Here is a 13,278-nt window from a genome sequence, read left to right as displayed (position 1 = left end):
AGGCAAAGCAGATAAAAGACAATTGTGTTTTAAGTCAGAGGTGTCCAAGGACAGAGAGACATGCAAAATGGGGGTGGGGGTGGGCTGGAGGGAAAGAGGGAAGAATGCTATCTTGACTGGGGTCAGATTCATTTTTGGACAAATGAGGCTGCAATGCAAACTGTACCCATCAAACTTGTGCAAAGCTGGTGGCTAGAATGGGCTTCCGTCTGATGTGGGCTGTGCCATGGCACAGAGGGAGGGGCCAGGGAAGTGTGCGTGGCATCTCTCTCTCTCTCTTTCTTGATTTCTATGAGGAAGTTCAGCTCTGTTTCCTTTCCCTCTCTCTGCACAATTTGAAACAGGAAGCTGAGTGAGCAGCTGCTTCTGCTTCTGAGCACTACACACAGACAGCTCTGGGATCTCCACACAAGTTGCCGGTTGGGTGGTTATCGTTATTTTTAAATTAACATTTGTTTTCATTTCGTTTCGGGACGGGCTCCTTCCCTCGCGAGTCAAGGCATGGATCAGTGCTGGTACCACGGAACCATCACCCGCTCACGAGCTGAGGACCTGCTCTCTAAAGTAGGCAAGGATGGAAGCTTCCTTGTGCGGGCCAGTGAGTCCATCCCCTCAGCATACGCCCTGTGCTTGCTGTAAGTATGGCTTGTGCCTCCACTGCACTCAGCGGCTCCTCTCCTCCTTCTGCAGCAAGCCGTGCATGGAGCTAAAGTACGGTCTGATCTCTCTGTATGTGACAGGTGATGCCTGTGCTCAACTGGAGGCAGCAAAAGAACTTGGGTGTATGGCTGGCATGACAGAATAAGCTACATGAGAAGAGTTGCTACACATGAGCAGATTTAAAGAGAGACAGTGGCAAAAGTGCAATTTCTTAAACAATTATGTAGGTAGCAGTAAGGCTTCATCTTGTTGCACCTATGGTTTGCTTTGCTTTGTTTTATTTTATTTTTTTTAAAATCCATTAATTTGCTGAGGCTGCAGTCCTTTACAGTAAGCGCCACTGAACTTAATGAAATTTACTTCTGAGTAGGTGTGTACAGGATTGGACTGATAATTTGGAGTCCACCAGTTCATTCTTTCCCTCTCTGTCTCTCGAGTTGATATAACCATAACAGGTGTGTTGGGTTTTTTTGCATACTACAAACATGCTGGTTTTCTGAATAACTCCTCAGACATATTTAGAGGATGTACGTAGTCTTGGAGGCTACTGCAGTGCAGAGGCATAGCGTGAGGGGTGCTGCAGCCCCGGGCGTAATTTTGAGAGGGGATGCCTTGGCTGACCGGATAGCGGACAGCAGGAGGAGATTGGGCAGTAGCTTCCTCACCTGTCTCCTACTCTGAACTGTGGCACACAGGCAGGCACACTGCCCACCCACCCAAGGCAGTGCGGGCATATGCTCCACCGCTGCTGCAGTGCACAACTGGGAAGATGTGAAGGGAAAACCTGTTTACCTCATGATCATCCATAAAAACATAAGAGCAGCCTCCTGGCTTAGGCCAATGGCCCATCTAGGCCAGCCAGATGCCTGCGAGAAGCCCACAAATAGGACCTGAATGCAATCCATTTATTTGTCACATCAACACCATGCATTTAAAGCACTCTTGTGCCGCTTTAAACAGTTGCGGCATCCCCCAAAGAAGACTGGAAACTATAGTTTGTTAAGGGTGCTGAGAGTTGTTAGGAGACTCCTCGCAGTGCTACAATTCTCACCACCCTTAACAAACTACAGTTCCCTCGATTCTTGGGGGGGGGGGGAGCCAAGCCTATTAAAGAGGCATGAGAATGCATTAAATGAATGTTTTGGATACTGACCCTACTGTGGGACTGGGAGATCAGCTATATGGACTGTGCAACTGACTGTTGCTGTCAGGGATGCAAAGTAGTTGAGACCAGCAAAGGCTGAAGCATGGAGATGAATCACAGGCACTTCAAATTAGAGTTGCAGAGACAGACACTTCCCAAGCCAAGTTTGTGGTTGTCGAGGTAAAACATGGCTTAACATGAATGGGACATTTGGCAAAATTCAGGAAGTTTGAATTAATAATTTATTGGACCTTGGAAACTGGAAGGTAGCGCCTCAGAAGTTTGGAGAGAAATCCCCAATCGTAAAGAAATATGAATATTATTTGATGGTATAGACGGACGGTCCATCAGCTGCTCCGTGAAGGGCCTGTTTGCAGTCACCTAGATGACCCACTTCTGATCTCTCCTATTCTTTTCATATCCTTAATTCAGCAGCTACTCACAGCAAAGAACATGCATCAATTTCTCTTGGTCAGTTTCTGAGCTGGAATTTAGCTGGACTGGAAGCCGTTTAGAAGTGAGTCTACCCTGTTGCTTTGGGAATCTTGAGATCAGTCAGTAAATTTGTTCCCTGCTGCAGATGCCTATTGGCTTCCACTATGCTCTGCTATGTAAAACAAACATTAGAAAAATACCACAAGCTTTCTTTCATCCATATGAAACACAACACTGTAGCATTGGGGAAGTGGAGAAAACACTATCTTAAATGTCAGCATAACCACATCTCCTTAGAGCTGCCACTCACAGATTGCCAAAGAAGAGGAAATGCATTACAAGAAAAAGAAGAAGAAAAAGGATGAATGAGGACACAGATTTGCATAAAATGTGCACATGCTAATTTGTGTGCATATATGCAAAATTAGAAATAATTGTTATGATAAACTACAAATATATCTTACCACAGTGGGGGGAAATGGTGATGAGATGTCCAGTCTACTGTCCAAGTGAGGAACTTCAAGGTCCCTGCTCTCCTTCTTTATTTAACGTTAAACTACACTTGGACTGGGCACTCTTTCAAGGAGTGGAGTGTCTGCAAAGTGCCCCCCATGCCTTCTAAAACCTACCTGCACAAATGTAGAAGCCTAAAAGTATTCTTTTTTTAAAAAAAAAAGGAAAACTGGGCTTCTCAGGAACCATGCTTGTGTTTTGCAGTACAGCCATAGCCATGCATTGAAACAAAAATTTCCAGGCAAGATATGAAAAAAAGAAGGCCAAAATTAGCAGCCGAAATCCATTTATAGACTCCAGAACATAAGCATATGATCTACAAATTGCTTGACGCATCAACACTTCTTGGCAATGCTAACATTTAAATGTGGATCTAGAGACCCAGCTTTAGGCATCTATGTTTTAAAAACTTGATCCAATGAGCAGTATATTAGTGGGCTCCTGAAATGTTAGAGGGCATAAGGGGGGTTGTAAGTAATTCATTTTTTAAAAAATCCTGTAAACTAAAAGACCTATCCTATGCATGTTTCTTCAGAAGCAAGTCCCACCAAGTTCAATGGGGCTTATTTCCTAATATATGTGTTAAGAACTGCAGCTTAAACTAAACCCACAGAATCACAGGCTTTTGGTGGGCTTCCTCACTTGAAATCCTTTCAATAATTTCAATCAAAACAAGGTGCTAAACGCAATTTTTGACATTCAGGGGGTACCCCCATCAGCTATATTATGAAGGGAGTACTTCTGGTAAATATAAGAATATGATTATGTCACTTTTAATAGTATAGATTTAAGATATTTCATATTTCATATGTGAGGTAAATTAGACGGAGAAACTGCCCAAATGATATCCAGTGAGTATCTTGGCTGAGTGATGATTTGAACCTGGATCTCCTCTAGCTAGTCCAGGACTCTAGCCATCTGGAGGGCACCAGGCTTAGGAAGGCCGGGAGAAGCTTTCAAGGAATCGTTTTAACAAAGTGTTTCAGCTGGATTGTGCAACCAGTACTGCTTACTTGTTAGTCAGGTGGTCAAGTTATATGACTTTTATCTAGATATCTAGATTTCTAAATTCTGATGTGTCAGTTGCTTAAATTCAGTTGCTTAAATTCAAGATGTGGGTGGGAGATATCTTTGTTTGGTGATCTTTATTTAACGGCAAATGTTAAGAATGCTTCCTGATAGCTTCACCATGAACTGCAAAATTATTTCATTGATCTGTCTAGATTAACATTGCTATGTTTCAGTTATGCCCTTTACTTTTTGATATGGGACATCAAAATATCCTGTATAACTTAAGATGCTGTGTTTGTGGTGAAGAAGCAGGAGAAAAGCTTCTTCTGCCTGCTGTTGAAGGAGCACATCAACTGAGCAAAATCAGAGGAATTAGCATTTTAGTTAGAATGACAACAAAGAAGTCACAGAAATGTGTCTATGTTTGCCTTGGCTGCTGTACAACCATAACAGCAATTTCTGGGTGATCATGTGGTCACCCATGTGGAATTGGATATATATGATCTTTTAGGTTACATCTATGATTGTGGCCAATGCTAGCCCTACTCAGAGCAGACATGTCTAAATCAGGTTCATGAATTTAAATGGGTCTACTTTGTGCAGGACTTAGTTGGATGCAAGGCATGATTTTTTATTATTATGTTATTTTATGGTGTTATTTTCATTAACATATGTGTTTTTATGCACATCTTGCCTCAATACACACATTTTTATATGCATTATTTGGTTAAACAACTGCATACTTAAATTTGGAGAAGTGGAAGTTTCAAAGGTAGCTGTGTTTCACTTTGCATATTGTTACAGAAACTGTGAATTAGGTAGGCAACTTTTACCATGATAGCAAATGAGTGACACAAATATATTCGGAACTGAACAGACTGTCTGGACATTCAGTGTTTAACAGTTTGTGACGTAAATCATCAGTGCAGCAGTTCTTGTAAAAGTTCACAAGCAAAGCGTAAGCTAAAAATGTGGTTTTGTAACATACGTCAAAATAGCTTATTGATAAGAATTCAAGCAGGGATGAGACAGCTTGCTAACTAAACCCTTTCAATGGACTAGTTTGTCTAGCTAAAGTGTTCAAAGCTTAACGAAGAGAGAATAAAGGTCCTATAGTGCTTACCGTGAGGAAGAAGTAGTAATTTTCCTACCATGTTCTGAGATGGAAATAAAAATTTGAATAAAGACAGATGAGACAGATAGCTGCACTAGTATGTTCTCTGAGCTCTTCCTGTCTTTAACAGAAATGCCTGTAGATAAATAAAAGAAGGTTGTTGTTGTTTTAAAAATATGTATTTATAAATGCCCTTAAGATTCATTAGCCCTTTGACTACACTGCTGTCAGGAAAGAACAGAGCATGGGAGAGGGCCACATATGAAAGTGAATAGACATTCTAGGGCAAGGGCGGGTTTACATTTCAAACAGAACCACAGTAACTGCAAAAATATATTTAATTGTCATGTGTGAAAATACCTTCAGAAAACTGTCTGCGTCAATTCCACAGTCAAAAGTGAGGATTCCTCAGATATTCTAATCATGCTGGTTCAATAATTCCAGCCCCAAGCAAAGCATCCCATTAATTGTCCTTTTTGGAGGTGAGACTCCCATTACTATAGAAGTCTGGAAATTAAGCCTAAAAACTGTTGGTTTTGTTTTTTTTTTAATGGCTCTTTCTGATCTTTTCTACTCTTCAGATAAAACTCTATCTTCTGCTCTTTGTTCCCTGAGTTAAAAAAATAATACAACAGAAAGAGAACAGAAGGGGAATACTCTCGGGTGGTGTTTTGATTCTGTGTTCAGTTAAGGATCATTTAATTACTTGGCAACCCATTGAGGAAAATAACCATTATAACAATGCAGACCAGAGGCACTGTATCAGTTTTTCAAAAGCATGAATGCATCTGAATTGACAGAGTGCAGCCACACACATTCAGTTTAAGTCTCACACATTCAGAACCTAAATAGATGTGAAATGTTGCATTTGTTGAATCACATATCTGCCAAGACTGCATATACAGGGAGGGTGGTAATAGGTCTGATTTTTACATAAAAAGTGTCCTGTGGATGAAAGGAGCTGAACCGCCACCCCCATTATATTCCTGAAATCCATTTCTCTGAATCCTTTTCTCCCCAAGTCTGGTGTTGATACTGGGAAGTATATTGCACAGGGATAAAAGTGCTTAGGGTTATGGGCCAATATAAGTCAACATCCACTTAAAAACAACAACTCTGGAACCTGACTCATGAAAGATGATGGGAGTTGTAGTCCCAAAACATCTGGAGGGCCGAGTTTGCCTATGCCTGCTATAGTTGCATCCCTAAAACCTCACAATCCACATTTTATTATTCTTAAAGTCGCAGAAACAGCCCAAAATCTTTGGATCTGGCTGAGGCAATGCTGTTTCCACACCCATGTTGTTCTTTACACTTTGAGGTCTCTCCGGAAAGGACAAAGGGTAGAATTAATCTTGGCCTGTGAGCAATCCAATTCCCTCCCTAGTCCTCAACTCTTCAGTCATATTACTTGAAATATACTCGGAGTCAAGTGTGGATTTCATGCTCTTTATTCAGCTCATAGTAGGGAGGAAATGAAAGTTCCCCCCAAATATCTGCTTTATATACATTTACACAATGGGCCGCACGTGATTGGCTAATTCTGGGATTCTCCTGTTGGCCAATCAGGTTGCGGATTCACTTCCACCTGGAGCTGGATTGGGTGGCTCCTGCGGACCAATGATACTACTGCATTGTTCTAGGACCAATCAGACTGCTGCATTCTGAATCCTATTGTTCTAGGACCAATCAGACTGCTGGCTTTTGGATCCTATTCAACTCAGTACATAGCACCACTGATGAGCTGTTGGGGAGTAGGGATGGGGAAGAAACTGGGTTTGGTTTGAACTTCAATAAGAAGAACCTACCTAGTTTGCAGTTTCTGAAGCAATATGCAAACCGAAACACCGCTACCTTTTGAAACTCACACTTCTTCAAATTTCATGATGCAATTCTCCAACCAAATAATGTGTACAGAAGTGTGCATACATTAGTGAAAATAGCATATAAAATGCATTTTATTAGGGAAAAATGCCAGCAAAAACGTGCCCATTGGGAGAAATTTGCACTAAAATGCTGGCACATTTTCATGAGGACTTTAAAAATAAATTCACAGAATGATGCAGAAATATGGAGAACTGAATATAAGATTTAAAGAGAGAGAGAGAGAAATAGAGAAAATGAGATCGACAGATTGATCCACTTCTAATATGGTGCTGTGCGGGCTTCCTCAACCTCGGCCCTCCAGATGTTTTGAGACAACAATTCCCATCATCCCTGACCACTGGTCCTGCTAGCTAGGGCTCATGGGAGTTGTAGGCCAAAAACATCTGGAGGGCCGAGGTTGAGGAATCCTGGTGAAGTGGTTACAGCAACCTTTCCCAAACTTGGGTCCCTAGCTATTGTCGGACTACAACTCCTATCTTCCCTGACCACTGGTCCTGCTAGCTAGGGATGGTTGGAGTTGTAGTCCAACAACATTTGGGGACCCAAGGTTGAAAAAGGATAGATTAGTGTGTCAGACTAGGATCTGGGAGGCTAGGGTTCAAATCACCACTCAGTGATGTATCTCACTGAGTGAACTTGAGCCAGTCACTGTCTCTCAACATAATTTACCTCACAGGGCTTTTGTGAAAATAATGGGGGGGGGGCGTGTGTGCGTACAGGGAGAACTACTGTATATATGCCACTTTGTGCTCTTTGGAAGATAAATTTAAATGAAATGAATTATTTCTATTTCTCAGCCTAAGGTTGTAAACCTGGAAATAAGCCCCGCTGCATTCAATGACATAGAATCCTGAGTGGAGCAAAATATTAAAGCACATTTAAGCAATAAAATAATTAATGGTAGGCAATCACAAACAGAGATTTACAGTGAATCCCAAGGAAAAGAATGCTTGAATTTAGAGAAGTTTTTTTTTTAAAGAAAGAAGCAGCAGCAAAATGACTTTATCATAGAAAATAAGCACCAGCACAAATACACTGAGGGCTTTCATCTGGCCCCTGTGTAGCTCCTTATCAAATGACTTCTGGCCCTTTTCTTTTCAACAGCCAGAGGTTTTAATTAGGCACCTCAGAGAAAGAGGCAAAAGTCTTTCATGACATTCTAGTTCCTCCCAGTGTATACAGCAACAGACTCTTCCATACTTCTCCCCTCATTTACCTCAGCAGCTTACAGGCAGTTGGGAATGCTCTAGTAGTGGGCAAGTGGGCATAGAGTCTGCTGTGGTTCATGTGGGGATTAAGGCCACATCTACACCATACGTTTAAAGCACATAGCTTCCCCCAAAAGAATGATGGGAACTGTAGTCTGTTAAAAGTGCTGATCATTATAGCTTTGCAAAGGTTAACTACAGTTCCTAAGATTATTTGGGGGCAGCCATGTGCTTAAATGTGCTTTAATGTATGGTGTGGATATGCTTTCTGTGTGAGAAGTCCTTTCTTTACCTGAGTCTCAGAAGGTGAAACCCACTAGTTCACTTTTAGGGGTTCCTTGCTTTGAGGTGTTCAGCCTGGTGGATTTGCCTCTGTTTTTGATCACACTGGGAGAGCAGCAGTGTTGGAGAAATATCTGTGTAGAATGTTTTCCCATGACATGTCTGAAAACTGTCTTGACAAATCCTGAGATGATCTGCTTGCTCTTATTTTCTGGAAGTGATGAAGAAGCAAATAGCATGGTCTCTTATGGAACAGCTAGTCATTCTCAGCAGAAATTCTGCTTTGCCTCTGAAAAAATTTGCAGAAGGCAGTGTCTTTCAAAATATGTGATTATGGCTGGAGACAGAGGGTGTACCTTATGACAAGTGGCACATTCAACAGCTAGTATTTTGATTAGAACTGATGCAACCACAGACATTTTTTTCAATTATATGTATGTCTCTGCTGCATAAGAGATTAGTTTCCCATTTTGAAACAAATAACCTCCTCTCTCTTTGCTAAACAGCAGTTTCTGTCCTAAGTGACATTGTGATTTGATACTTTTATCCTTAAGCATGACCATGGCCAAAAAAGTGGCGGATGCAAAAATGGTCTTAGGTTCTTTGGTGGATTTTTGTAAAGTACTGGTAATCTGTCTTTCTGCTAATTCCACTTTTTGATATGATGGAAACCTGCTCCCCCCCCCCGGCCCACGTCTGTGGGCATCATAGCTTTGCAATCAAAGGCACAAGCCCTTAGAGGTTCTGTTTTTTAAATGGAAAATTTAAAAGAGAAGGAAATGGATGGAGAGAGATAAATGCCAAGTCCAAGGCAGAAAGCGGAAACCATTCCATCTGTCCTGGAAGCCCCAATCCATAGAATTCCAGGCCAACAAGATGTTTAAACTCAAATATGTTAAAACTAATACATATGGAGCCATTCCAACACCATATCTCTTTTCCTCTCTTACTACTAACAGCTTGCTGAACATTTCCTTGTCCCCAGCTCAGTTCATTAGCTGTCATCTGTGGCATAGGAGAAACATGATGACATCCACTCTTACTTGATGTAACACTAGGCATTATCAGTGGAAACGAGAAAGAGAAATACTGAACAGCTCTGTAGCTTGTAAAGTCTGATTAGGCCTTCAGACTCAATATTCCAGGTATACTAAGAATTTTGGAATCCCAGAAACAGCCTTTGAAATCTCAAAATGGACTTGAATAATGGTGACATTTGAAAACACAATAAATGTGGGGTCACTGTACAACCTTCCTGATGATTACGTATCGATGTGACATTTTCAAGCTTATTTTTGCAACCTCAAGAGTCAGGAATGGGGCGAGGCAGTTAGATATCAAGGAGGAAATAAAAATAAAGTTTTCAGACTGATCAGGTTGGCCTTGTATGCTTCAGACCAGAAGCGGGGAACCTTTGTTTCTCCAGACATTGCTGAATTATAACTCCCATCAGCCATGATCATTTGTCATGCTGGCTGTGGCTGATGAGAGCTCAACAACATTGGGAGAGGCACAGGTTCTCTACCCCTACAGACTATCAACACAACAATAAACACTGTGATTAACATATCTTGCCAGACTTACCTTTTCTTCTTCTAACATCCTCTCCTCTTATGTGTCCCAGGTATCGGAACTGTGTGTATACCTACAGGATTCTACCAAATAAAGAACATAAGCTAGTTATCCAGGTAAGCCCTCATTTAATGCTAAATATGGCACTTTAGTTTCACATTCTGTTGTCTTATATGAGAAATATATCATAAGAGGGAGGACAAGGATGATGGCAGCTTTAGTCCAAGAACATCTGAAGGACCACAGCTTTACCATTCGTGTTGTAGAGGGATCTCAAATATGATACTAACCAGAGACAACAGTGAGTGGTGTGTTGGTAAACAAAATGTTGAGGAGTGCAGTGGAAGTGCACTGTTGCCCTAGTGTCAGTAGCTCTAGGTATTTTTATTCACAGTGGATTCCCTAACTGTAGGCGGCCGATTGCCATGGAGATGTTTCCTAGGCTATGCAATAAATGCTGCTGATTGCTCAGGAAAGCCATATGCAGTCTCATTTTACACTCTACTGCACAGCGTGGAATTGGAAGTTACCTTTGAGGTCACCAAGTCTAACTCTCTGCTCAGTGCATAACGCAATGGAGAGCCCATCATCTCCTGAGGCAGTATGTTCCGCTGTGAAACAGCTCTGTCTTCTGCAGGACAGTCTTTCACATGCCATTCTTGCATTGCAGGGAGTTGTACTAGATGACCCTTGAGGTCCCTTCTACATTTCTACAATTCTGTGATTGTAGAAAGACTGCTATCATGGAATCACCCAGTTGTGGTGATTCATGCATTGGTAACCTCAAGACTTTGTGATTGGACAAAATGCTGCAGCTGGACTGTTGATGGGGAGAGACAATCACCAGCACATAAAAGCTTGCACTGGCTGCCCAGATGTTACCAGGCCAGGTTCAACATTCTTGTATAAATTAACCAGGCCCTTAATGGTATGGATCCAGGGTATCTTAAGGGACACCTGTTCCTGATCTACTGAGACCTTTAGGGCATTCTCTGATGGTGGTCTCCCATGGCTCAGGTGCACAGCTCATAACTACCAGAAACCATGCATTCAGTGAATTGGGCCTAAACTCCCAACTGAGATTTGACAGCAGGGACCCTCCTTGCTGACCTTCAGGTGAATGGCTAAAACTTTCTTGTTCCAGCTGGTATTTTAAGGTAGCGTTTGGTCTTGTGATAATTCTTTATTGCTTTATTCTCCCATTTTCTGTGGATTATTTTTTATGCATGCCACTTAGAAATACAAATAATTAAGGAGTATATAAATGTCTAAAATAAGTAAGTGTCAGCCTATAAACTTCTCTTCTCTGGGCTAAACACACACAATCCTTTCAACCATTTCTTGTAGAACCATCCACAGTCCTACCTTTTCCCCACCATGGGACATCAGAAACCACTGACTACACTTGGCCTCTGATTTCCAGATGCAGCATTTTCTTCCCTTTGGGAAAGGCCTTTATATAATCCAGCTTTTCTGCTCAGTGAGTCTTCTGGGGGAAGGAGAATGCCTGAGGCGCATCCTAAGGGCAATCCCATTGAGTATAGGGGGGAATTATATGATTTTTATTATTATTATTTCAAGCATGACAAAGTTGCAGATGTCTGGTCCATTTATGTGAGATGGGAAACTACTTTACCTGTTGCCATGCATCGTTCTTCTTCCATCATTTGACCTAAAGCAGGGATGTGACTGTGATACACTTGAATAATTGCCTTTTATGCCCAGCATTATTCATAAGCACTTCATTCATCCAATGTCGTCTAAGGATATCCTTCCCATTCCTGACATGAAAGGGCTCTGATTTTGCTCTCCTTCAGCACTTCCTGACCTCAAGATTCCACGGTAGTTTCTGGCCTTGCACAGACTGATGAAAGCTTTGCGCATCTGGTCACTTTTTTTCCTGCTCCGCCTCTGAGGTCGGGACTCTGTGTAACAGGAAATCGATGACACACAGTGCGTAGTTCGAAAGCAGCCCAGCAACTGTGACTCATTGCTCACCAGAAGAAGCTGAAACTGTAGGATGCTTATGCATTCTTATCACACTAGAAGGTATCAGCTTGCTGGAGAGTTGATGGGGCCTGATATACATGAAGGTGCTTTTCCTGTTGGATTCCCCACTGAAAACATAAGAACTATGCTGCATGTTAACAGGGCCAGGCTGCCAGTCGCATTGTAATAAATGGAGCTTGTGTTCAGAACCTATTTGGATATCACACACAAACACACACACAGAGTTCTCCAAATGAATGTTCTGAATAACTCAGGTTTAGGCGCATTAATTCCAATTATATATATATAAATAAAAATTCAACCCCATGCCTCTCCACAGGGAGGTAAGAGCATAGAAGCATAGAATTAAAGAGCTGGAAGCGACCACAAGGGTCATCACCTTTTTTGCCCAGTGTGGGGCTCAAACCCACAACCCTGAGTTTAAGAGTCTCATGCTCTACCAACTGAGCTATATAGCCACAAGCTAAAGAGAAAGATAGCATGATGCTAAAGCCATGCGGGAGGCAGTGGAAGACAGAAGTGCCTGGCATGCTCTGGTCCATGGGGTCACAAAGAGTCAGACACGACTAAACAACAGCAAAGCCATGAAGTCAGCCGTTGTAACTGATGTTTTATGAGAGTCCTGGAAGGGTTTTGCAGACATATCAATATTAGCATCCACTAGGTAGGATGCCAGAGATTGGACATGGGACCTTCTACCTTCCAATTTATTAATTTTAGTATTTTTAAACTTTAAACTTCCTTGGGTACCTTAGCAGACAGGTAGTATACAAATGGAATAAACAAACACATTAAAATACATTAAAAATACATTAAAATATAAAACATACAGAACATAACTTACAAAACAGCTAGAAAATTTTGCTCCTGCCTAAGTAAAAAGATTCAGTCAACAATCACACCAGTCCCCCCCCCCCTCGTTGTCTGTGCAGATATATGTAGTATATTCCCCTAGTATGATTAGTTTGGCAGCTTAGAATTGATCCTGTATTTCCTGCAACTGGCCTTGTCACTGACGTCATAGACAGAATTTTATTTTATTTTCCTGTGCAAATGAGACACAGTGTCAGGTCTCCCGTGTCAGTTCTATGTGGAAATGGGAATAAGGGCTATACTGGGAAGTATGCCAGTTCCTGCCCTGGAATTTTTGCCAGTCCACCCTCCCTAGTTTGCTGTTCTAACGATCTGATAATGACCTTAGGAAGCTATCTTTCCATTGTTTAAAAATTATGTGACCTATCCTGCACACAGCTGATGGCTGTTTGACATGAGATAATGTAGGGCTGCCATACGTCCAGAATTTTCCTGGACATACACAGAATACTGTGGTCAAAAGCAGTGTCTGAGCAGAAATCAGCTATATGTACGCGAAATTCCAGACATATGGCAAGCCATGTTGACAGTGCCGTTTTTGCCAATTCTCGTAAAGAATAGTTCAAAAT

At 41.7% G+C, this 13,278-nt stretch overlaps 1 protein-coding gene across 2 annotated transcripts in view; it reads left to right on the top strand.

The window, feature by feature from the left end:
• Nucleotides 1-289: 289 nt before the first annotated feature.
• INPP5D (inositol polyphosphate-5-phosphatase D) overlaps nucleotides 290-13,278 on the top strand; it is a 58,089-nt gene continuing 45,100 nt past the window's right edge. For both annotated transcript variants that reach the window (XR_014565059.1, XM_083741789.1), the window contains exons 1-2: nucleotides 290-635; nucleotides 9,879-9,942. Coding sequence is in view for 1 of the 2 variants with exons in the window: in XM_083741789.1 (XP_083597915.1) it covers nucleotides 502-635; nucleotides 9,879-9,942 (198 nt within the window). In the remaining variant the exon portion in view is untranslated. The remainder of the gene's footprint in view (nucleotides 636-9,878; nucleotides 9,943-13,278) is intronic.

Source organism: Podarcis gaigeae (assembly GCF_964106915.1).
Source record: "Podarcis gaigeae genome assembly, chromosome: 5".
Classification (NCBI taxonomy): Eukaryota; Metazoa; Chordata; class Lepidosauria; order Squamata; family Lacertidae; genus Podarcis; species Podarcis gaigeae.
Note: the sequence above shows the minus strand (reverse complement) of the source record. Positions and strands in the feature narration are given on the sequence as shown.